The 27,130-nt window shown below is 46.3% G+C and overlaps 1 protein-coding gene across 1 annotated transcript; it reads right to left on the minus strand.

Moving 5' to 3' along the window:
- Positions 1–1,841: 1,841 nt before the first annotated feature.
- LOC120695304 (probable LRR receptor-like serine/threonine-protein kinase At1g51880) lies at positions 1,842–26,932 on the minus strand. The gene is made up of 13 exons (XM_039978588.1): positions 26,863–26,932; positions 26,148–26,691; positions 25,403–25,878; positions 23,480–23,618; positions 23,284–23,355; positions 12,073–12,144; positions 11,932–12,000; positions 11,670–11,800; positions 11,362–11,570; positions 11,137–11,263; positions 2,919–2,987; positions 2,622–2,811; positions 1,842–2,391 (listed from the first exon to the last, which is right to left on the minus strand). Exons 1-13 carry the CDS (start codon positions 26,930–26,932, stop codon positions 2,043–2,045), a joined length of 2,517 nt encoding a protein of 838 aa, XP_039834522.1. The 3' UTR covers positions 1,842–2,042.
- Positions 26,933–27,130: the final 198 nt, after the last annotated feature.

Raw genomic sequence — 27,130 nt, forward strand, 5'->3', positions numbered from 1 at the left:
CTAAGAAACCAAAAAGGTGAAAAAAATTAGTGGCAAAAAAATGTACAAAGGGTGGCCAGGCGGATCGCTACTAGAGCCCAATGAGGACCGCCAGGTGTCGAGCTCCCACAATTCCACATGTGCGTGCCTCCTTGATTTTGCTTAGGAGCATTGTTGTCGAAGTTTCTTGTCGGTTGAAAGGTTTTGGATTTCTCTCCTTCCAGATCTCCCAGTTGACTAGCAGGAGGAGGGATTTATGCGCCCTTGGTGGTATGCCCCGAAGGCTCCCCATCATGTGCCACAACTCGTTGACCGAGTGCGTGATGACCCAATGCCTTGGGAGCCGCTGGTGGTAATGGACCCACCTCGCAATCAGGCTCCACACGGGCTTTGTAAAACGACAGGTAATCAGCAAGTGATGCGCTGATTCAGGTTCCGCCCGACAAAGGGAACTACAAAATTTATCAAGCATGCTTATTTATCCCATTCTTGTTACCAATTTTTGGATTGGTCAACCTTTGGGAAACGTGCTAGCTCACAACTAGTGAAATCAATTGTTCATCACATCTTTCCATAATGAGCACCAAAATTACAGGAACAATTGAAACACACAACTAAACGTTCAGGTTGTCTTTGCGCATGACCACTTTGGTGACTAACATACCATTGATGATAAAAATATTTACTGAAATATCATTTTACAATTATTCCCGCAAAAATGATATGTGTGCTTTGATTCATCGAAACATAACAAGCAAAATGAAATTTGGCAACAGGAAAAACTTGCTAGCAGAAAACATAAGAAACTAAACAACTATCATGACAAATCAAAAGGTGCTAAAACCAGGCACTGAATAAAAATCTAAGCGTGGCAACAATACATGAAAGCTTATGGGATAGAATTAGCACAAATTAATGCAACCAGAATAAAAAATTTCATGTTTCTGTTGCATAGCCCATTCGTTCATGTGCAATGTTACAAAAATCCACCTTGCAGCATGTTGACTCGTTGCACCTTAGACATATGTTTCTTCTCCTCTCTTGTTTATCACTTTTCTCGTTCTCTCAAGGATATATAAGAGAAATAGACTACTCTCATACATGTAACTTTACTTTGTATTTGCACATTACCTTTCTATGCTTCATCAATGACCATATATATGTTGGTGATATGTCCAAGAGGCAATCATAACAATTCGAATTAAAGGCCTACCGAGTATTGTTCCATGAGGGACTAGGGTACTAATGAGCGTATAACGTGAAAGCAGATTAGTGTACTCTATAAATATGAGGGGTGAGGGCTAGGGGTGAGTCATTCCACCATTCTACAAGCCCTAATCACCACCTACACGCGGCCTAATCCATAGACCCTAGCTGGGCACACGGTGCTAGCACACCGGCGCATGATGTTCCTCTCCCCCACATGTGGACTCCATGGAGGCGTTGCTGCTATGCGCTGATCAGTTACGGCGGTGAGAGGATGTTGCTGGGATGAGGATGAGGCTGTCATGATCGACTACTTACTCTACACCGATGCATATCTCTGTTGGATGGGCTACTCCAACTCTTCTTTTGCTGCCCTTCGCGTCTAGTGGTAACAATCCATAACCCCCTATTTACTCAGAAGTTTACTGACTGATGATAATTATTATAGCTAGAATAGCTTACCCCCTTCAATATATATTAGATGGGCAGGAGTTTAAAAAGCCTTTGTGTTTCGAAGATGTCCTTTCATTTTAGTGCCGCTGTAATGAGCCAAGCATTTACCTTAACCACCTTCATCATTAGAATTGCAACACGTGCCTTCAGATGCATACTTCCACCTATATAAATATCCATTAGTGCAGATGCATGGCCTCATTGAGTAAAAATGGACACTGTTTGATTCCTTAACATGCTAATTATGCATTCATACATGCTTAACCGTGACACATGTTTTTAGCAGTAGCAAAGACATTATTATAACAGAAAATTACTTGAAGATAGAGGAGAGGGTATTTTAATCCCATAATACTTATTCATCCCTTGCCGATACACAAAATACGGAAGGTATAGCAGTTATATCACTCCCTTAGCTTGACTTGGCACGTCCTTTGCCAAGCTTGCTCTAATGCCAGGCTCTCTTTCAGTTCTACCACAACTGCAGCCATTGTTGGCCTTTGATCAGCAGAATCTTCGGTGCATAATATTGCGGTGTCTAAAACCTTCCTCATGGAACTGATATCGTAGTCACATCCTAGCCGCGGATCAACAACCGAGCCAATATCACCAGTTACAATCTTCTGTTTAAAACGTTGAACGATGTGGCCAAGGCCTGACACTATTGGAGGCTCACCGGTGGCTACTTCAAGCAGAACAATTCCGAAGCTATAAACATCGCTGCTCTCGCTTAGCCTTCCGGTAAGGTAATACCTGAACAAATAGCAGACAAGTGTATTGAAGAAAAAGAAAATATCAGACAAGCCACGTATTTATAAAAATAAAGTTTGCGTGAAAATCATACATTTTGCATAATGGCACTAGTTTTACTAGTTTTATTTCGTGGACTTTGTAATTCAATTGTTTATGATTTCCTCATTATTATTCAAATACAAGCTTCATAAAAAAAAGATAAGTTTCTACCATACACAGAAAAGACATACTCAGGGTCCATGTAACCAGCTGTGCCTGCTGCAGTGGTTGATATGTGAGTCTGAGTGTCACTGACATAAGTTTTAGAAAGTCCAAAATCCGCTATTTTAGCTTGCAGAGTTTGTCCCAACAAAATGTTGCTACTCTTCACATCCCGGTGAATAATTGGCGGGCTGCAACCTTTGTGCAAATAATCCAGGCCTACATATATAGCGAGGATGCAAGAAAATGAAAACAAAAAAGAACATATGACAATTTTTTTTACAAAGAAGGGTTTAGTTAGCTATAATTATTTATTGCATAATTACCTTGTGCAGCGTCAAGCACTACTCGAATACGTGTCCCCCAATTCAAGGTTCTAGAAGCACCATTTTTACCTTCATACATATTTTAACATAACATAACTGTAACAACTCCACAAATCAGTTCCAGTATATATTTATAAAATATTGTTCATTACGTGTTATCCTCTTCTCTAAAGGAACTATACATCTTAGTAATAAAAATAAGACCGACCCTTCGACACCTGAAGCACAGACATTAGCTGATAGCAAGCACAATGAGGTTGGTGGCTGTGATAATAGAGGTAACTTAGTGTAGCTGATAGCATGAAGTTACCATAAAAAATGTTACTCCCTACATGTAGAAGTTTTGTTTTTTGAACAAAATTTTGACCAATAATTACTCTATGAATATATAACTTTTGGATACAAATTTGGCAGTTTTATGTTCATAATCATAAGTACTAATTTATGGTTAAGATTTCATATCACAAAAATAGCATACAAAAAGAAAGAAGCCTTATATTTGTGGATGGAGGTAATAATAAGTAGTGATGCGTCTGTATACACCTAATTCTATTTTAAGGGTCAGCTGATTAATTAGTATGGCAAACCACTCTAGTTCATTTCTCCTTCTAAATTAATACGTGGAATGCCATTCTAGTTTATTTAATGGACGTTATGATCCAAAATAATGATATCCCTAACTAGAAGGAAACTGTGTGATACCCCAAAATGGTTTCTATTTTTAAATACACCAGAACATATAAAAGGTTTTTCAAGAGAACCTCTCGTGTCATTGATGTTTCTGATGCAAGTTTGAAACAAAATCACATATTTTGTTAAGTATTTGTATCCCACAACTTGATGCAAGCTCAGCTCAACACGCACAACATGACTATGCTAGTGATGGAGGCGTTGTGGTCCATTGAGGCTAGGCTTTAGGTGGTTGTGGTAGTGTGTGAGTGCAGTTAGCCCTGGGCAAAATTAACCGAGAACCGAGAACCAAACCGAAAGAACCGAGAATCGGAACCGAAAGAACCGGAACCGAGAATTTCGGTTCCCTGTTCGGTTCCCATTTCTCAGGTACCGAACTAACTAGGTTCTTTCGGTTCCTGAGCTCGGTTACCCAAAAGAACCGAACCATAGAATAGCAGGCGGCCCAACAAGCAGTGAGAGCCCATCAACCTTCAGCCCGTCAAGCCAACCCTAGTCTCCCACAAGCCTGCCGCCCTTCCCTAGCCAGCCGCCGCTCCCCACCTCCCGTCCCCCCCCACTTCGTTCGCCTCCGCCTGGCGTCCCGCAGAGGCGCAGACCCACCGGCCACCGTACTCCCGCTCCCCCTCCCAAGCTCCGCCGGTCCGCCCTCCGCCCAGGCCGGTAGGCCCTGCGTTGAGCCTCCGCCACCCGCCTCTCCGCCCCATGGCCAGCGCGGTGGCCGGCGCCGTCGACCTGGAGCCACCTCTGGCCGCCCGCAGCCGGGCCAGAGGCATGCGCCGCCGCTCCCTGACGCGGCCAGCCGGGAGCTCGCGGCGGCAGGTCTCGCAGTGGAGGAGGCAGAGGACGACGTCTTGGCCGCTCGCACCTCCTATCCCCAATCCCAACGGCGCACCTCCTCTATCATCCTCTTTTCCCGTAGCGCGCGGATCCAGTGTGTGCGCAGCGGCGGCGGCCATCCCAGGCCCCAGCAGGCTCGCGTCCAGCGCGTGTGTGGCTCGCCGGCGCCGCGAGCCCGCGGCGGCCCCTCCGCCCGGAATCCATTTTTTCTATGTTGGGAATGCTCGGTTATTTCGGTTAGAACCGGAACCGAACCGAACGAACCGAAACCGAATTTCCTCGGTTCCTATCTCTGAAAAGAACCAATCGGTTCCTATTTTCTAAGAACCGAATTTCTGTTGGAACCTAGGAACCGAACCGATCGGTTCGGTTCCTCCCGAATGCCCAGGCCTAAGTGCAGTAGCATAGGCCAACCGCCGATGGTGTGTGCATGTCATGGAGAGTCTGCTAGGGCTGCTATGAGGTGCTAATAGGTGGTAAGTTGCTCTGCACCGATGGTGTAAACAATTATCTCCATCAATTCATCACATTAAAAATCAATGTTGATGATGATTTAAATAATCATACAAATGGCTTTTTATACTAAAAAGAGAAGAATACTTTTTCTTACCAAAGGAGTACTATTTGCAATCAAAGTTTGTCCTATGCATCTTTTGGGAGTCAAATCCATGACATCAATTCATCACATTGCAAATCAATACCTTTTAATATCATTTCACCTATCACTGATTCCTAATAGAAATTGGATATGTTTTCCTTTTAAGCCATTTTGGCAAGACATGGATGGATATTTGGGCATCTCAATTACTCCAAACTTAAAAATAATCTTTGTCAAGGGATGTAATTTTTATATAAATGTTATCTTTTCATCAGGTTTAGTATGAACAGTTTTCTTGTTTAATGACACAACACAGATATGTAGACCTACACTTGTTTTCTCTTCACTTCAACAATATCCAACTTAAAGCACTCCATATTACATTTACCAATCGTCAACAACTGCATTTGCACATTCTATCAATAACCATAGCAACAATTAATCAAAATAGAAATAAAACCAAGTGTATCTCTTTTCCTTGGATGCCATATAGTAGCAGAGATGCTTTCCAGTAGGATATTGTCAGAGATTCCTACCCATAAGAAAACTACCCGCAAGGAAGTAGTTGGACTCCAATTAGGATTCCTCTGTAATCCTATTATGACTCTATCTTGTAAACCTACTTGAACTCCTACCTTGTGTAACATCCCGAAAATTCACCCAAATAAATTACTCGCTAAAAATATTTTTCAAAATCTTTTCATCGCTGAGCTCAAATCTTTTCCGGCAATTCGCCGTCCCGACACCGAAATCAATCATCGTCTAATTTTCCTGTTCTCCTCGTTCGGCGTGCGCTCGGTTTCTCGTCGACGCCACGCTCGGCTCGCGACCATCGCCGCGAATCCCGCCGGCGCCCCCCCCCCCCTTTCTTTTCCTCCCTTTTCTCCTTTTCTTTCCTTCTCTCCTTTTTCTTTTCCTTTCTCCTTTTCTTTTTCCCTTCTCCTCCCTCCTCTTTTCTTCCTCCCGGCTCCCTGTTCGCCCACGCGCAGCACGCGGGGCACGCGCTCCACGAGCACCGCGGATGCTCACCGCGCCGCCCATCGTCCGGCACAGCACCACCGCCGGCCACTTGTGCCGCCCACCCCCTGTGCAGCCATGTCCCCTTGCTCGCCCTCGACGCTCACACCACTCAGCGACGACCGCAAGTGGCCGCACGGCCACAGCGTCGCCATTGATGGTGAGCAGGGGAGCGTTGGCACAGCCCCGCCCCCGTCGCCTATAAATAGGCCCTTCGCGCAGCTCTTCACCTCCACAACTCCACCCGCCGCCGCTCGCCTCCTCTCTAACTCCAATTTCGTTCTTGCTCTGTTCTTCACCAAGAATAGACTGTCGGTCGATCTCCCCGACCAGGACACCGTGGTCCAATTGCCTCGATGGTGAGCACCCCCACACCTTGCTCTACCTTCCCCAACTCACGCCAGCCCCTCTCGCTGCCCAAGTAGAGCCCCCCCACGAGCTCCCATGGCCGCGGCTATGGCTGCTCGGGGCGGACCATCTTCCAGCCCCTCTCCCATGCTCAGAGTCACCAGAACGGAACCCCGCTACCTTCCTCTCTCTCCTTGTGCCCTCGGATTTGAGAACGGTGGACTGCAGCTCGTTTCCGGCGAAGCTCCGGCAACCTGCCACCGTGGGAGCCAGCAGCGCTGCTGTCGACGCCTGCCTTCAGTCCCGAGACCCTTTTTCCACTTCTATCTTGTTTAGTCAATCCCAGCCCACTTAAACAAATCAAAGTCCAGCCCAGATGCACTACCCACACGGCCACACACTAAGATGGGCCACGAGCACGTCATGCACTTAACCAATATTAATTTTTATTTTTGGAATTAATTAGTCACTCAATCTTATCACTGCAATATCTCATACATCCAAGCTCCGATTCCATAAATTCCTTTTCCTAAATTCCTATAAAATCATATACTATCTATTCCATCAATTTTCACTTCCTTGTGAGCTCATTTTATTTGTGTGTTGTGTTTGATTGTCGTCTGTGTTGTCGTCGCCGTAGCCGACGGAGTGATTGAGGAAGAGCCCGCCGACGAGTTCGCCGACCAGTACCGCAAGCCCGAACCCGAAGGACAGTACCACGATCAGGACTTCTCGGAAGGCTTTACGAATGGCAAGTTCAATCTCATCCTTTGATGCATATTTCGACCCAGTTTTATAAACACAATCTATTGGCATGTTTTACCAAAATTGCATATGTTTTAACTGCTGAAAACATGGTAGGATAGCCACCCCTTGATTTGTTATAACCATTCATCGACCACCTAGATTAATGTCTAAATATAATTTATTCTATTTGGATGTTAAGCGCTGCTAGAATGCTTAGGACCTTGTGCTTAATTTACAACACATCAAACATGACACAACTTGTTTTATAAAAAAAATGTGTGAGTGTGTGGGAAGGAAAAATGTGGAATTTTTGGAAACTAAAAGAAAGATGTGCTTAGATGAGATGGATGGCATTCCTGTGTGAATTACCAAAAGATGCGCTCATACCGACGTGGTTGAGCAAGGTTGGGAGATATCCATCTTGTCATAGTTAAGGACCGAGTTGATGTGTCATCTTGCCTAACTAAACTATCGTGCAACCACTTGACCGTTGTGTGTGACAACGGCTTAGCATAAACCCCACTAGCTAGTCTGTTAGTCATCAGGAGAGCTGAGAGCAATGGGTGGCCAAGGAGACGGGATAAGATTGGTGTGACTTATGCCCCGGTTAGTCCTCGTTGGTAGGTTAACCCCTTGGTGGAGTCTGTGTTGACTAGTCAGGCTTAGCTAAGGTGGGTAAAGGCTTTGATGGGATTTGCACCGACACTAAGGTGATCGTGCTGCGGTACTCCACTTGTGGGTAAAGTGTACAACCTCTGCATAGTGTAAAACCTATTCGAATAGCCGTGCTCATCGTATTGAGCAAGTTACGGTTTGGTCACATAACTAGCACTTCTTCTGGGAATGGATGGGTTGGCGTGAGTTGTTTTGGAAAAGTGTCCGGCAGCTGTGCCGTGTGCTACGGCAAATGAGGAGTCCGGTAGCTACTTATAAACTTGGATCATGTGTGGATCAACCCTACATGTTACTCGGTACAAAATGATTGCTCTGAAAATCCTTTTCCTTCAAAATAAACCCATGCATAAAAATTGGCTTTTCGCAAATTAAAACTTAGCCTTATCCTTGATTTATCCGGTGCATATATTATGTCTGTACCCCCTCCGTGGGTGCGGTTGAACTTGCTGAGTATGTTTGTACTCACCCTTGCTTAATATTTACAGAGGAAGATCCAGAGCTCATTCCCGAGGACGTTGAGTAGGGGGTTTCGTTCTGCACCCAACTTTGCCTGTGGATTAGGGTCACCCGCAGGAAGTTTCACATGGCGCAAGACACTGATGACCTCTACATAGTTAGCCTCTACGTTTGGTTTGTAGTTCTTGTTCTCGCGATAGTGGCGCTCCTTTGCCCACCACCGCGTAGAGTTGTACGGTGATGTACCATCTGATGTAATAAATGTATTATTAGCCTCCTGGGACTGATATTTGTATCACATTTAAGTCACCTCTTTAGAGGAGATGCTTCACCTTGTAACCGACTAGTATCCCACCCCTGGAGTATATAAAGGAGGGCTAGATACCTAAATCGACAGACAACCAACTCAAGCCTAAACTAGGGCAACACAACACCCAAGTGTAGGGCACAATATACAACAATCAAACAGGACGTAGGGTATTACGCTACTCTAGCAGCCTAAACCTATCCAAATCTGTGTCTTGTGTCATCACGTTTACGTTCAAGTTCCATATCTGGCGATCCCTCACCATATAATCTCCTACCTTAGGGATGGTAAAAACACCGACAGTTGGCCCCCACCGTAGGGCAGATCGTCGAGATCATCGGGTGAGCTTGAAGGACCTCTTCATCAAGATCATCCACTCAACGCAACAGATCAACTCGTCGAGTTTGAGATCGGATCTTCAAGCGGATGACTACATCCACGTTCGGCTACACCAGCCTTGACTACTCGGCTCGATTCCAACTCACATCGCAGCTACGACTACTTCGACAAATCAGTAATGCAGACACACCAATGACTACCCCGACTACTTGTTTCGACTAGAAACTAGTCGGGGACGAGTCTCCAACTACTTGATGATGAATTCCGCATGATCGATTGCTAGTCAGAATCAACAACAACTACACTTCATCAACGACTACCACGACTTCAACGACAAATCATCCACGAATCAAGCTAAGTGACTTATACCTTTTCTCGACTTGCTCTACACAAGATTGACCACATTGTGCATAATCCGCACTCTCACCGACCCCATGTTCCTCTAGGTACTCCTGAGTTAACTCGTGCGGTTCAAGTCCCAAATCATGAAACCTTGACTCACCCTGCGCTATCTACATATAAGCCTTGGTCTGCCCACGTATTGTAGCAATGGCAAGCCGTCCTCTCCGCGAGGAGTGGTTAGCAGGGCTTGGTGCATAGTGACTAAAGACAAGGGCTGCACGAGATTCTACTTGGTGTTTTGGTAAAGAAAAAGGGATTTACCCACACATGCACACTATGCGTGCTTTCCCAAGTTCGATACATTTGCTACATAATGTTTGCCATGTATTTTAATAGTTCAAGGATCAGTGGCAACTTGGTCGGCCCCCATGCTTGGCGGCTTGCGCTATTGATCACTCGATGTGACTTCAGCCAGCTTGTCTAGCTCACAAGCTCGGGGGCTGGGTGCAACAAAGTACTCAACATGCCTTTGGTGGCTCGTCTGGTTTCCATGATCAAGAGATGGGCACCAATAACTACCTGACATGGCTTCTACATCTCTCCTAGCTTGTAAGCTCGAGGGCTGGACATCGTAAAACTACTCGAAAGATGACTCATGTGAAGACGGAAGGAAAAAAAGATTCTACCAAATTCTACAATGCATGCCACATTCTTTTTTATCCTTTTTAATCTAAATTTGGGATTTGGATTCAAGACTTAGGGCTGCAGGATATGTGTTATCAGCAATTTGTTTTTCAAACCTATTTGGAAAACAAAGGAAAGAAGATTCAAACTCAAGATGGACCCTTAGCCTAATTCTTCATTTCAACCTAAGGCTCCGGGGGATACTCCATATGGAGTGCAATTTTCATTGCACACCATATATGAGGATTATTTCTAAAGACATGGAATCTACTCGGGCAAGAGCGCCACACAGCCTTGAAGCAAGCAGAAAAGTACTCAGAAAAGACATATTAAAGGTGGAGTTCTGAAGAAAAGTACTTAAAGATGACTCTAGAAGAACTCGGAAGCATGCAATTCTCGGCTATGAAGTGCTCGGGGGCTTATCAGAGAAAGATCTTTGGGTACCCCTAAGAAAGCTATCCGCAAGGAATGAAGTAGTTGGAGTCCAATAAGGATTCCTCTGTAATCCTACTAGACCTCTACCCTGTAATCCTACTAGATATCTTGTAACCCACAAGTATCCCACCCTTGGAATATGTAAAGAAGGGCTAGGGCACCTAGATCGGTAGACAACCAACTCAAGCCTAAACTCGGGCAACACAACACCCAACCGCAGGGCGCAATATACAACACCCAAACAGGATGTAGGGTATTATGCTACTCTAGCGGCCTAAACCTGTCTAAATCTATATCTTGTGTTCCCATGTTTACCTTCAAGTTCTAGATCTGTCAATCTCTCACCAAATAATCTCCTACCTTCAAGTTCTAGATCTGTCAATCCCTCACCAAATACTGACAGATATTCATGTGATGTGAGCTCGTTTCCCTAGAACTCAAAAATTCTAATGCATGATTTCTTTCTCATCGAATTTTTTTTGTAGAAAGCTTTTCCTATTAAGTAACGTAGGAGAACATGTTTTACTACCATATTTTAGTCTTGCACTAGGATTTTAAACCCTAGAGGTGCCATAGCGGAAGGGGAGGTATTAGTGTGTCCTAGCGGCTAGCGGAGGTGTGAAACGGTGCAGTGGATGTGTTGAGTTGGAACTGAAAGATGACCGGTGGAGGAAGGAAGTGGGCACATGGTTAGTTTTTTTTGGGGGGCGCAGGGGGGGTGGCGATGATGATAGACAAACCTCTTAGATGATAACAAAAGCTGCCTTGAGACATATAGTCATAAACCAACGCCAAGTGATCTTTCTCCCAGCAGTAACCAATCAAAGACACTAAATTCCTATGATGCACCTTTGTCAAGCTCTGAACCTAATGTACAAAGATACAAAACATAGGGAAAATCTTTAATTACAAAATTAGAAGAAGAACCTTGAGCATTTTATACGTGACTGAAATTAATTTGGTACCTCAGCTAAAAATTCATCAAGCCCATGTGATGATGATTCTGATCGCATCTTTACAGCAACCTCAGTAGCATCTTCTAGACGACCATAGTACACAAGGCCAAAGCCTCCTTGCCCTATGAACTGTTTGAAATTATTAGTGATCTTCTCCAACTCTTTGTACCTGAATTGGCGATTCTCAGCACTTGCCGTTGGAATTGCACGCTGTGAATCTGTTTGGGGAGTGTGTGTGTATTGAGAAGGTCATGTATTATAAAATGAAATATCTATATCCATATAATTAAAATATTGAGAAGGAGTATAACAATTACGTTTTCTTTTCTCTCGCCAAATGAAATATACGAGAATAAGTACAACCACACCCAGCACAGGAACCACTATTGAAATAGCTATGACAGTTGCTTTGTTCTTCGATGGGCTTGGTGTTTCGTTGCAGTTATGTCTGAGATACATAAGAAAATGTTAGGTGATATTACTACTGAGGAAGTCAATTGTGTAAAGATCGCAGCAGAGTGATGATTCAAAAACATCATAAGATATGAATCAAAAATAAAATTTGGAAGAAACAAATACCTAAAAACAAGTGTCCCAGTGTAATTTTTACAAAGGGAGTCGCCGCTCAGATGATTGCCAGACAAATTTCTACAGAAAGTAAATGGTGATTAGTAAATGTTTCTAGCTAGCTACATGTTTTTGCAACAGAAATTTACTTACAGAACTCGTAAGGAGGAAAAACTTGTTAGGAAATCAGGTACTGGACCACTTAAGTTGTTGTAAGATAAATCCCTGAAATATCGCACAAGTGCACAACTATGGTCAGCAAGCCCATAAATGAATAAGAAAATTTATTTAACGTTCTACAAGGGTGGAGTTGGATAAAATCTAGTTCATTCTATCCACATGTGTTAGCATGATTTATGTTGATCATCTAATTACTTAGGGTACAAAAGATACAAAGATGGGTCCTTGGGAACAAAGTCATGAAACAAGTATATAAATGGTGATTCATCAATGTGTTTTCTCATGCCAATATACCATTCCAATTTCCGAGGATCATCTGGTCTAAAAGTCGTAGAGTAATATATGTCAAATCAAAAATTCTATTTGCGTTCGATGGGAAATTTTCGCACCAGACACTCCGAAATTCTATCGCAACATTGAGGGCTAACAATCACAACATCACAACAGTGATTGTCACATAAAAACATGCAGTAAAGTGCCTATTTGCAGACCTGCCTCTCTACCAGAGATTAGTGTTCCAACACTTAGAAGGTGACATAGAAACATCAGGATATCAACCATGTGCCCGTGCAACATAGTAAAAAAATGTCTACCATGGAACACACCAAATGACTCCATACAACATTAAAAATAATCGTGTACTGCAACATAAAAAAAATTGTCTATTGCAAGTTTGCAACACTACTAAATCTAGCAAGAAATATCAAAAAAAAACGCTATGCATATCCTGTTGACATGTTCATCAGGAGCCCATAACCACAATGGAGAAACTCAACGGGAGGTGCTCATAGCCACCATAGTCCATGGATAAGCTTGTTATAGAAGTGTCTGCCCCATCATTGAGGAGTTCACAGATACTAGGAGGCACACCGACCATATGGATTTAATGCTTTAGCTTCCCACGAGGGTGTAGGCGTGAGCATGGGTGTGGACGTACCCAAAGTTGTATCATTTGCTGGCATGATCTCGGGTTTCAAGGACTCAGGCTCCTTAGGACATCATGATCACTAACACGTGCAACAAGGGATCGAGAGCAAGCGGTGTCCAGTGTGGATTTGGGTGTGATTGGAGATGCGGATATGCACACAATGAGTGAGTGGAACAAGCATGGACGTTGTTGTATGTGTGGGACGAGGAGGGGGGACGTCAATGACTACGAGGATGGACAAGTACTACGCGAGAGGCAGCCATTAGTTATTTTTCTTCTCTAGACCTAGAGATTACTAGATAATTGTACTTTTTGAAAAAAGCTTTTTTATGAGTATATTTGGTAGAATATATGTTACATACCACAGACTGTCATATATATAATAAGTGGGATAGGGAGCAGGTCAAGGTAGGTAAGTTCAAATCCTTGGCTGCTGACAACAAAGAATAAGCACAACGAGGTGTGGAGAGCTTGAGTGAGGATGGGTGACGTTAGAGATAGTATGGAAGTTGGGTGGTGGGGAATGGGATGGTGGGCGTTGAGAATTAGATTTATCTTATTTATATGAATGGAGGCTTATTGACTGGATTATATATTGATCCAATGGATCAAATTTTATAGATTAGTGTTGCTTAAATCTGTCAATAGATGAGTATACAGACCCATAAAAACACTCATTGTACAGTACCGAGCTTTCGGAGGAAATAACCATGATGCGCTTGTCCGTGCTTTCATGAAGAATTCAACAAAGCTGAGGTTGTGAAGTATCATGGTGGAGAATCAAAACACTGACCTACACCTTTGATATTATATAGGTAGCATCAACACCAATGAGATTGTAACTTTATGCTTCTCTAACTCATGAGGAACATTAATCGTGTCACGCCATGCTATCATAAATGTGCATCTTCCAGTAGATGTTGTCATACATGAAAGAGACCTTAATACCAAAGAAAGTAGCAAAGAGGTCCCAAGCCTGACATAATGTACTTGTTACTAATGCACTACTGGTGGAAAACTTGCGAAACCAAGTTGACAAGAACCTTGGGTTAATTGTGATGAGTGATTGAACTAATGATGAAATGGATTTGAAGACATTTGGGATTGCATGATTCTCTTGTGTCTATACAAAACATTTGGAGTTGTTTGGATTTATTTGCATCTACCTTGTTTATTCGGATTCGAATTGGATTTATTTTTTTCCTATGTGATAAATTGGGTGGAAATTAAATTGAGGTGTGCCCCTCAATTTAATTTCAAAAGCTAACACTTGTGTGGGATTTAATTTGAATTGAGCAATTCAAATTAAATCCAAAACCTAACCCTAGCCTGTTGTGACCCGTCACCAAGCTCGAGACCTAACCAAACCCGATCCGAACCCAGGACTGGTCCAGCCCAACCTGTACCCAGCAGCAGCTCCACCCAAACCGGCCCAGCTAGCCCTTTTCTTTTTCAGCTTGACCCGTGTCAGCCCGGCCTGCTTCACGCCCGAGGGTCACCAGCCGCCAGCCCACACGCGCACAGCCAACGAAGCCACCAGCGCTAGCCCAACTCGCCAGCCCGCGTGCGCGCCTCCCCTTCTTGAGCCACTGCCCATCGGGACCCACCTGTCAGCGCCCTGTCCTGTTCCTCTTTATCCCACAAATTGATGCCGCTGCTCTGCCCTCTGCCTCCGTGCTGCTCCGCCCGCCTTCACTCCGCGCCAAAGCAGTTAAACGACTGTGCCAGCTCTACCACCTGCACCTGCCCACACCGGCTCTGCCGCCCTGCTCTGCTTTCCCTCCTTTTGACCGCCCGCGCCTCTCTCCGCCTCTCACACAGGCACCACTGCCCGCTCGCGTCACCGGCACCAGCGCAGCACTGCGACAACGCGCGGAGGCTGCCGCGCTCCTCTCCTCGCCTCGCTTTTGACCGCCTGCGCGCGCTCCCAAACCCTAACCCCGCACCTCGCAGCCGCGCAATGCATGCCAAGCGTCCATGAGCCCGCGCCGAGCGCCCTCCACCATTCCTCAACGTCCGTGCAGTGCCCACGCCCTCGAGCCCTAGCAAGCGCCCATAAAAGCCGTCCCGGCAGCCGCCGCAAACCTTAGCCACCCGGAGTTCTTTTCCCTTGCCGCAGCCACAAGCAGATCACGTAGAGAGGGAGAGCCAAGAGAAGAGAAGGTGAGAAGGAGGAGTAGCGTCCCGTGGAGTGCCACCACCACCGGAGCTCGACGCCGCCATGTAAAGAGGAGACAAGGGAGGAGGAGGACGTGACACCAACCCCGCCGAGGAGGAGCTGCACCACGCCACCACCGCCTAGGGAGCTCCACCGAGCCGGCGCCCAGTACGATGACAAAGACAATCGTGTGCTGCCTGCACTGCATCAACCTCACCACAGCTACGCCTCATGCCTGCGTCACCCTTGTCATCCCCAACCTGAGCCGGTAGGCCTCCGATCCACCGTCCTCCCCTTTGCCTTGTGCTGTTGGCGTGAGCGACGCCACCGCCGATGAGCCGCCTGTAGACCGTACCTAGGAAACCGTCCCCCCTTTTTCTTGCAGAAGCCTAACGAGCCACCACCACAGGAACGCCGTGCCTGTGCCTCGCGCACGAACCCATTGCCTCCGTCTTCCTAGAACACTCACGTGCACACCTCTGCGGCCTAGCCACCGCGCGCCCTTGCCGGCCGAGCCTTTGCTCGTGCCCGCTGTCACCGCCGCGACCTCGCCGTGGCCTTGCCACGAGCGGGTCAGCGCATGCACCCGCACTGGCCGAAAGGCCATGCCTTTCTTGGCCATGCTGTCACCACCGCCATCGCGTCGCGGTCACGCCCACGCTGCGACGTCGCGGGCACGTCACGCGCACACCGCCGTCGAGCCCTTTGGCCGCCGGCGTGCCAACCCAACGCACGACGTCATGTTCACCCCTGCACACACATGCGCTCATCTGAACCGACTGCAAGACCTAGCCGAAAGGCCATGCCTTTGGCCATGCTCTGCCAGTTCCTAGCACCTGGCCCATGCCCGGTCACGCCGCCTTGTTCCGCCGCGGACCCCTGACATCACGCTGCCATTCACCCTCGCCGCGGTCCTTGGTCGCCCAGACCCCACGCGTTTGGAGGCCCTTGCCCTACCTTGTCGCCAGGCCAAACCGCCGCCGATGCACTGTGGACACGCCACGTCACGTCGAGCAACACCGACCGGCCACCCAGACCACTACGGCCACGTGCGCAAGAGCCACACTAGGAGCCAAGCCATGCTTTTTCCTCGCCGTGTCGCCAAGGAGCCGTCTGCAGCCATGAAGCCCCGCCGGAGATCTCCGCCGAGCCATTATCACCACCGCCGCCAGGAGAGGGAGACCCATCTTCACTCAAGAGTAGGAGGCCCATCAAGCCGACCCTAGCCTTGCTGCAGCCAAGCTCCGCCCTTCCCTGCTCCGTTGTCCTCTCAGCCTAGCCTCGCCACCATCTGACCTCTGCTCCGCCTCATTGTCGCCGCTACCGTCGGGGGCCTCTGCTCGAGCCGGCGCTGCCACCGCCGCCATGGGAGAAGACCATCTCCGCCCGGAGAGGAGGAGCTTCGTCGAGCAACCCCACCTTTGTTACTGCACTGGATCCGTGTGCAGTGGCGATCCCGCCGCACCGCTGATGCGCGGGCCCCGCTTGCCATCGGCAGCAGCACACCGATGTCCCTGGACCAAGAGAGGGAGAGGGAGGAGAGCAACCGGGCCACTTCCGGCCCAGCGAGCCAAGAACCCGAGCCGGACCCTTTTGCTCCCAAGCCGGCCTGCAAGCCGTAAGCCGAGCGGACCCGACAACCCAAACCGGCCTTCTTTCCCGAGCTGCAGCTCGAGCCGGCCCGTTGTCCCTTTGAGCCCAGTAAAGCAGCCGCCCTTCCTTTTTCTTTTTATGTTTTAACCCTAACACGCGGGCCCCACCAGTAAGTCTCTAGTGAGAGACTGACTAATGGGACCCACTGACTCACGGACCCCACTGACTGGTTGACCAATCAACGGTCAATGTTGACTTGGTCAACGCTGACATCAGCAGGGCCCACTGCTGATGTCAGCAGAACTGACCCCTCTGGTGACGTCATGCTGACGTGGCACGCTCCGGTGCTGCCACGTGTCACCTTTGAGTTTTTTCCTTTTACGATAATCATCTATTAATTCCAGAAAATGCTTTAACCTTAGAAAATTCATAATAAATCAACCAGACCTCCGAAAAATATGAAACCAGTTTCATAATTCTTCTAAAATCCTGATCTACATGTTAGATAGGATTTGTTGTGAGTTGGATCTCTTTTGAGCCGTTTTGTGCATTCTTGCACTTTGGTCCCTATATTTATATGTAATTATGACTAGGTCCTGATGAGAAGGTGTTGACCGACGTTCTGAGCAACCGACGAATCCAGAAGGACTACCCCGGCACCCGGAGGATCTAGAAGGACGTACCGGATGACCAGAAGACGTCAGAGACTGAGGAAGACCACGAAGACCTATCAGGTTCACGCACATTCGCGATTTGATTACCTAGTAGGCATTGCTTGCTAGATACGCTACACTCCTAAATTGAGTGTGATGAGACGAGCTTGCATGGCCATTTACTTACTGTATTCCTTGATTCCCTTACTTAGAAATGATTTGTTGTATGCTATGGCTACTATGAGTGAGATTTGGGGAAAGGGAATCCATAATGTGATAGTCCTGGCTTGCTGGAAGTTGCCTCCACATATAGGAATTGGTGATTAGGGTTATTGTGGGGGCGAGTGGACCATTTCTTCAGTCTTCGGATCGGGAGCCAGGGGTTATGTGTTGGGAACAATCCAGTGAGCACCTGTGATGGGTGATGAGCGCCTGTGGCGGGTGCATAGCTGTTCTGTGGGAACAATAGTAGAGGAGGCGATACCTGTAATGGGTGATGATTGCGAACTGTGTTTATGGAACGCAAACCTTGGACGAAGACGCTCACCTCGACTGGATTAAGGACTTGACTTTGTGGCCCTAGTGACGGAACTATGTCAAACGTGCATGCCACTTATCTATTATGAGGGTGGACCCAACCTGAGCTAGCTATGCGCGGCATCATTACTATAGGAGGATAGTGTATTAGTGTCAGGGGGAGAGGGAAGGACCCTATCGCCCCCCATCACAGGATCCATGGAGATTCCATTCTAGATTGCTTCATAGCCCCGGGTGACCTCTCGCAGGGGGACGCGCCCTAGACTGGGAACAGAATGGTGCTGTAGCCATTAGTTTCGTTGACTGGTGCCTCAGAGATTGTCAAGTCGCTCCTGGCTGGATTCGGGGCGAGTGGGTACAGGTGTACAACCCCTACAGGGTGAAAACTATACGTATAGCCGTGTACTCGGTCATGTACAACTCTGGATCTGGCCCCACAAATGTAGTTAGATCCACATATACTTTTCTACCTCCCTCTAATCTACTTTTCCTGCTCGGATAGCAGTTGAGGTGCAGGGGGGAGGGAGTTCCCGCACCGAAATAGGGTTGAGATAGTTGTAGTGGAAGATAGGAGATCGGGAGTCTGGGATGCCGGAGCTGCCCGCGTCGAAGGAGATTTGGATGACATTTGTGTGTGTGTGTGTGTGTGTGTGTGTGTGTGTGTGTGTGTGTGTGTGTGTGTGTGTGTGTGTGTGTGTGTGTGTAGCATTATTCTATACTGTTTTCATCCACACAACGCTTGCATACGGATGGTGACGTGAAACTATCCCGTCCTTGGGAATAGCCTGATAGATGCAGGATCCGAGAGAAGGAATCAGCAGGATGAAAAAGGAAGATATCTTGAAGGATGGCCCGAGCTACACTCTGAGCTGCCTGTGGAGAGGATTCGTGAAGATGAAGTTTGTCCAGAAGACTAGATACCATTTTCGCTTTCTGTTTGTTTTCTTTTAGCCCAAGGGGCTTGTACTCTAAGATTTGTAATACAATCCTTTGGATTATGTAATAAATAAATTCATGTGCGGTTGTAAACGTGAGATATGTCTGTGATATTCAATTGAAATGAATTATGTATGTGATAGCTACTGATCCAGGGACTATCATAACGATACAGAGAGTCGGGTTCGTCTCTCGGGAACCCGGTCTGTTTCACACCTCAAGTTGAAGCTCAAGCTCACTCTCTTGTTTAGCTCTATAGGTTAGTGGACTTTAGGTGAAGTTTAGTAGTCATCGGGTCCCTGAATTTTCTTAGGAGTTCTGGTAAGGGTTCTTCTCTAGAGCCTCATTGAACCGCCTTTGTGAGCCAATGAGATGCGTCCACATGGCAGAGTTTAGGCGGTGGGGCCCATGGGCTGGTCAGTAGACCAAGGTGGTCAGCTGGCCTGCCCGTGGTGCCAACCGCCCCCAGCTTCGGTGGTTGGGCTTTCCTGGGTTGCCTTGTCTTAATCCGAGGTGCAAGGCCCTATCCTAAGACAGTTAGCTTAGGTGCATGGGCCATTTTCGATCCAATTGAGCCTGAATTCGTGCTCTGATTTGTCGATGATTTTATCTTGGACCAAAGTGTGCATACATCCTGCATTTTAGCTCGAAAACACATCTTGTATATATTCTAGGGGTAAAGCATGTTTAGGCATTTATTTATAAATAAGGATGCGCATAAGAAATGCAAACTCTCATGATTTTCTAATTAAGTTGACGCTTAGAATTGGTCATTATTGAGCGTCAACAGTCAGGTGCTCCAATAAAAAGTTGGACGATTTTTCCTCCGAGGGTATTCGGGCTGTATACTTAATGGAAGGGCATTTTGATCATTTGCCAAGTGCCTATATATAGAGCGTGTGGGCTGTTGGGACAACAGCTCTTGGGGGGTGGGAGGAGGGAGTTGCTCTCATTTTGTTAATGAGAGAGATTTGGTTAGGATTTGAGAGGAGTGACTCTTTGATTTTAGCCTTTTGCCATTCTAGCTTTGATTAGCTCTAGAAGTGGCTTGTAACAAAAAAAATCTTGAGGTAATCCAAGTATCAAATTCATGCAAGATTATTCTCCACCTTCTAGATCTAGAATTTGTTATTTTCCCAATTTTTGAAGCTATTTTTGGGTGTTTTTCGATCTCGCGATTGGCAGCGATTTCGGGTGTTTTTCTTGGGGGAAAATGGGTGCTAGGACATGTGCAAGAACATCTTGGATGATCCCCAACTAAATCCATACACGAGCAACTCGAATTTTGTGATTTCCCCAAAAGCCCATTTTCTTGTGTTCTTGAATAAATCCGTTAAAATTGAAGGTAATAGCTTGATCTTTTTGTAGATATCTTTTGGGCAAGGATTCACCATATGGTAGAGAATCTACACCTCAAAATTCTTTGGATTTGGATCATGTTTGTTTGGATTTCACGTTTTGTGCTTTGAGTTTGTTCTGGAGTTCCTCATCCTTTTCCTTGCCCTTCCGAAATCCATGAAATCCAAGGTGTTGCAAGACTATGGCTCAAATATGGTGAGTATGGGGTTTGGATCTTACTTCAAAAGTTATTTTTTAGGCATACCGGCTAAGCTGATGTTTTGCTGGTCAGCCAGATCGTTAGTTGGAAAAGGCTTTCCGGTCCCATATCGGCTGAGCTAGTATTTCGCTGCTCAGCCAGACCATCAGCCAGAAAAAATATTTCTAAAATATAGCGGATGAGCCGCAATGACCTTCTGCTCAAATATCAGCTGAGCTGGTATTGGTCCGGCTGAGCCGGGATTTCATTGATCCTTCGGTGCTTTCTCTCAAACCTTTCTGTGGTCGCTTCCGATTTTCTTGAGATTGCTTCTTAGCTTGATTCCAAGTCTATTCCATTGCTTCTTGCTACAAGGGAGGATTATTGGGGTTGATTTTAGGATATAGGCCACAATTCTTGTCCAGAATTTTTTAGGCTCCTATTTACCCCCCTCTAGTCGCCATTCCGATCATTTTTAAAACCCCATGAATGAGAGAGTTAGATGAAAATTACAAACCATATCACTGGGATGGTGGTTGCATGTAGACTTCCTTTCATAGCTCTCCGCTGAGAAAGGCATTCTTGAATCTAATCGGTAGATAGACACACTAATAACGAACAGATGGAACGACCAAGAGGATGCTGAACAGTTGCCATGTGTAACAATTAGAGAAAAAGGCTGGCATAGTCATGATCGTGATATTGCAAAAGAAACACACACGCACGCACGCGCACAATGCAAGCACAAGCCACTACTACAAAATTCTATTTTCCGAGGTGCTTTAAAATTGCCTCGGAAGCGGATGGGCTCCGGCATGCCTCGGTTAACCGATGCCGGGCCGCCGGCCGTACAACCGTCTCGGTTAACAAATCTTAACCGAGGCGGTTTCTTAAAGACAACCGCCTCGGTTAAATTATTAACTGAAACATTCATTTCTAATGCAACTGCCCCGGTTAAGAGTGATTAACCGAGGCGTTTCTTTTACTTTGCCCGCCTCGATTAAGTCCATCATATATAGCATCCCACCCTTCTTCTTCCTCCTCGCGGCACCTCCATTTTTGGGTGTTTTGAGTTCAAAACACCCGAACTTGACCATTTTAGGGGGGAGGTTTTGCCCTTGGATTTGGTGAGGGAGGACACCGCAAAAGGTTGATTTCTTACTCTTCACCCTCTCATCTCCTCTCTTCTACTTGTTTTGGATCTAGATCCGGATCTAAATCTAAATGGAGGAGAGAGAAAACTGGATTCAGATCGATCTAGATCTGCTTATATTTGACTCTAGTTTCTCGCTGTGTGCAAGATCTCCTTCATGGATAGGGCTGAGTGGATGTACAAGATACCTAGGGCTGGCAAAGATCTGACTTTCCTTCACCACGTGACAAAATTTATTGTCATTGCCAAAAAGTATCGTACGAGTCTGAGTAGAGAGTGCACCATTTGTTCGTGCAATAGATGACAGAACAATCTTGTCCACGAAGATAGCGTGGTGAAATCTCACCCGATCCGCTATGGTTTTGTTGACAATTACACCTTTTGGAAGTTTCACGGAGAAGCGGATCCGAGCGCCACCGGTGCATCAGAACAAAACTCTTCGACACCAAGTCGGTGAATGGAAGAGGAGGACAACAACTCTCACCATCAACAACAACTGCGGGCGGCAACAGTGCGAATCGCGATTGTGACAACATTGATGAACTTCTCCAAGACATGACAGCCAATGATTGTGATGGGGATGGTGATGAGCAGGGTGATTTGTTGGGGCCAGAAGATGCAGATATTTTTTAGAATCTTGGTAACCGTAGATCAAGATGATGTTCTGTTTGGGAATCCGAAGTGGCTTGAGAATTTTAAGGAGACGAAGTAGGCGGCATTTGAACCGCTATATAAGGACTGTCCAAAGCAATGGACGGCATTGCATTTTAACCTCCAATTACTGATGTTGAAGTCCCATCATGGGTGGTTCGACACTAGTTTCAATGACCTGTTACGTATGCTTGCTGACACATACCCAGAGGGTAACAAGGTTCTCGCCAATATGTATCGAGCGAAGAAGATGATCCTACCAGTGTCGATGAAGCTTAAAAAGTTCCATACGTGCAGTAACCATTATATCCTGTATCGGGGCAAGTATGAGAACTTACAGAGCTGTACGCACTGCGGCGCGAGTCGGTACAAGAGGAATAATGCTGGTTGTCGCGCCGACGTAGATGACGAGGGACCCAAGAGTAGGCAGAAGAAGAAGAAGACGGCCAAGCAGATCCCAGCGGTTCCTGAGGATGAGGAAGAAGAGGGATATGTGCAGAGGAAACGTCCCGCCCTGTCAGTGTGGTACATCCCTGTGATCGATCGCCTGCGTGCGCTATTCGGGAACCGATGCAGTTGTTTTAACTCGACCGCCTCGGTTAAGCCATTAACCAAAGCGGTTGTCTGCCCGCCTCCGTAAACGCCTCGATTAACCGTGACGATGGCTCCGAGGCGGTTGGCCTGCCCGCCTCGAAAAAAGCGATTTTGTCCGCCTCCAAAAAGATTTCTATAGTAGTGAGCCTAGCTTGTAGTGCTCAAGGGCGACATGTTAATAGCTGCAGTGAGCCTAGCTAGTAGCTAGGGGAAGACGATGGGAGGCCATGGTCAAGAGTACCATGGTCTAGATCCGGATCCCCATTTATTATGGACGAGGGATCCATATATCTACTGCAATCACGAAAAGGGAAAATGTAACATTGTGGATCAACACATGCATGGAGCACCCGACATTAGGAAGTATAACTACAGTGTTTTCTAACATTTATGATATAAATTGTAGACTTAGAGAAGATTAACCCTTAATAATGTAACACTTACAAATTCTCGAGTGCAGTGAGCAGCGTAAATTTTTTGGATATTACACCATCCAAGTAGCTCCTGGAGAGATCTCTGCATTATAATATTTTAGTTTCACTCCAACATATATAACTCAGATACACCAAAACAATACTGGTGGTGGTACACGAAAGAATTAAGGTGTAAGGTGCAACTAGAGTGTTCCATATATACTCACAGTGATGTAATCCTCATAATGCTATGACTTGTATTTCTGCATCCGATGCCGTCCCAAGCGTATTTCGTAGGGAAACATGGGTCGCCCGCCCAATTTTTCTTCACTCCGTACTCGAATTTGATAGCCATGATGGCGTCAACTATTGTATAGGAAAATAAAACTAATATGGTCAGGAGAATGTTTTGATCGCTGAGATTCATGGTTTCTCATGTGCATGGTACTTTATATGGAAACTAAAACATGAAAGCAAAATTTTTATGCAACTTTGGAGAAAAATAAGAAGTGAACTTCTCCAACGGTTTGGTTCCCTATGCAAAAGTGCAAGATGTAAAATCATATGACCCGGTTCACTAAATTCAAAGCCCCGGCCACTGGCTGCACAGGGAATGAAGGTGACTTTCTGCACCGCCACCGCCATGCACCTCATGCTACCTCAACACTTGAGTTAACTACGTACTACTCCATCTATCCGTTCCAAATTATATATATATATATATATATATATATATATATATATATATATATATATATATATATATATATATATATAGAAGGCCGCGTGCATGCATCATCCCCACATGATCTAGGAGTCATGCATGTGATTTTCCTTTTGTCTGTTCTAATAGAAAAAAATATGAGGTGGCATGTCCTAGAGCTAGCTAATTAACATGTATTATTGGTCATTGGAGGAGGCCTGAGGGAGATGCCGAGTCTGTAGCCAACCGGGTCCACCTCTAAACAAGAACGTTTAATGGTTTTCGATTCCCTGCCGATTGGCAAATTGGCACAAATGGTCAACCCATATCCATATGTCTTGGCAGATATATTATAGTATTGTTGCTAGTGTAACAGGAACGGATAGTAGCTGGCGGGCTCGGATGACATATATATTTTTATAATAGTGTACGTATACGCTGCTAATCTCCTACTCCCTCAGTTTTTTACAAATTATATTAGATTTGTCCTAAGTCAAACTTATTCAACTTTAACTAAGTTTAAAATAAAATATAATAGCATCTGCAATGCCAAGTTTATTTGATTGAATCTATGATGGAATATATTTTGAGAATGCATATGTTTTCATTGCTTACCGGTTTTGCTAGTGTTGTCTGATCTTTCTTTACAAGGAGCTCTTTGTTTTCTTTTTTGCAGTCGACTGTTGGTTGAAAAAGTTTCAGTTGTGTTGAGTTGAAAGTGTGTTTGTATATCTTTATTTTTTTCTCCTTCTAATAAAAATGAAGGCAAATCTCTTGCCGTTCTCTTCAAAAAAAAAAGGAATGCATATGTTGGTAGTATAAATATTGCTATATTTTTCAAGAAATTTGATCAAAGTTGAACGATTTTATTTAGGACAAACCTAATACGATATGTAAGAAAAAATCAGAGGGAGTATTTTATCTTTCAAAATGGCCGCAGCCAAGAAGAACCGTACCTATATATGTTTCTAACATAACAAGGAACGGTTTTTGGTCTTTATAGTTTATACTTCTTGTTTTTTAGTATTTTTCTTGTGTTGTGTATACTACATATAAGCAGGGGCGGATGCACACCCCGGGCCACCCGGGCCATGGCCCGGGGTTCGGCCCAATTTTTTTTCATTTTGCAATAGCTTCTACCTCTGGACTTAGATCAATTGCTGAAGAAGGACTTGGATCAATTGCTGAAAAAGAATAAATATATTACTTCGCGATGGTGTTTTTTGTATGTTATCTATCTTTCCGTTTATATTTTCATGTATCTTTTGAATTGTGAGTTTGTGGACGTCTATACTTAAAACTTGGCCCGGGGTTCGACTTAATCCTGGTTCCGCCACTGCATATAAGTACAGTCTTTCTCTCCTTTTCTAATTAAGAAAAAAGACGAAGGAACAATTAATTGAATAATGGGGCTGTGCAGCAGGAGAGGAGAAGAACGAGAGCTCACAGTCTGCACGGAATGTCGCCGGGCTGTCCATGGCAATAGCAGTGTAGATCTCGAGCGCATTGAGCATGGGGGGCAGCTGGGACGCGGCAGTGGCGGCGAGAGTTAAGTTATACATGCCGTCGACGGCACTGTGCCATCCGGAGCGCACGGAAGCAGCGGCCAGGTACGGCGGGCTGTAGGGCTTCTCGCCCTGTCCCAACCGGTCGCCGTTGAAGTAGACGTCGAACTGCCGGAGCTGAGCGCTCTGGAAGTCGGCGAAGTGCAGCAGCACCATGAAGCAGTACGTCGCCCTGGTCGTCCGCCATGGGTAATTCAGCGCCGTGCCGTTGCCGGCCGCGGCGGCGGCCGTCTGGAGAACAGGCAGGGGCACGGCGGAGCCGGGATCTGGCTGGATGGCCTGCGCCGTCGACATGTTGGCCCACTGTGGGTTGGTGCCGCTTGCCCACCAAAAACGGTCGTATTGGTCGCCGGGATACCTGCTCAATTTGTGAAACCAACGAAGCAAAAAGGTTAATTACTAGCTCAGAAAGACAGAGTTCTAAATAGCCGGTTATAGCCTCTAGGAAGGACAACGTACTGCTATGATATTTAGACCGCTAAAACCGGCTATAGCCCGCTAAATACCGGATATAACCCGTTAAATACCGTAACGGCGACCTTACCGCTAAATGCCTTAGCCGGCGAATTAAAACCATGAAAACAGCTATATATAAATTTCGTTCCAGGAGAAGGGACGTATACGTACCGGGCGGTGGAGATGCTGGAGCCCAAGTTTCCTCGTCTGAACGTGTTCAAGGCCTGGCTGGACGTGACGGCGAGCGGGTAGAGCACCTCAGGGAGCTGCCTGAGCTCCAACACGGACACGAACGGCGCGCCGCGGCCGGTGTTCACCAGGCACACCGGCGCCCAGCTCGCCCACGCCACGAACACCGCCTCGAACACGTCGCCGGTGGCGACGTGCAGCGTGTCCCAGTAGTTGGGCCCTAGGTGCAAGTCGAACTCCAGGGACGAGCTGTCGTTCTTGCCGTCGTGGTTGCCGTACGAAGCGTAAACCCGGACCAGGTACTTGGCCCCGGCCTCGGTGGGTAACGAGTAGCAGTTGCGCTCGCCGGACGGGAAGCTCCTCACCGTCAGGTAGCGCTGCTTCCACTGGCTCTCGTACTCGGCGGCGACCCTGAGGTTCTCGCCGCCGTCGACGTACGCGCCGTCAGAGACGTAGACGATGCCGGTGTCGCGGTCCGTGTAGCCGCTGTCCTTGTCGTCCAGGCCGCAATCGATGCTCAGGAAGCCTGCATCAAAATAATATATGCGCGATCGATGAACATCTATATCGAACTAGCAGCTAATCAGAAGCAAATAACAGTTGCTGGCGGCCATGGAATTGTTGATCTTGTAAAGTTGAAAAGGATTATATATGTATATGGACATGATGATGATGATGAATTCAAGCAATCGAAAACCTCGCTGGCCGACGACGACATGAACCGGCAGGGCTAATAGCAACAAAAACAGTAAAACCAAGAACACCATCGAGACACGGTAAGCAGAGGCTCGAGTAGCTATAGTTACACTTGCAATAATGGAGGAGAACTGGCCATGGCTCCATATATATACGCACGACAGAGATATAGTAGTGCAGTGCTGGTTTAATTATTTCCATGTTGATTATTGATTGTTGTACTCCTGACCGACCCCCGACCGGAATCTTGCCCAGTCGTTGGTGATGTT

The sequence above is a fragment of the Panicum virgatum genome, chromosome 2K, assembly GCF_016808335.1.
Source record: "Panicum virgatum strain AP13 chromosome 2K, P.virgatum_v5, whole genome shotgun sequence".
In the NCBI taxonomy this organism is placed as follows: domain Eukaryota; kingdom Viridiplantae; phylum Streptophyta; class Magnoliopsida; order Poales; family Poaceae; genus Panicum; species Panicum virgatum.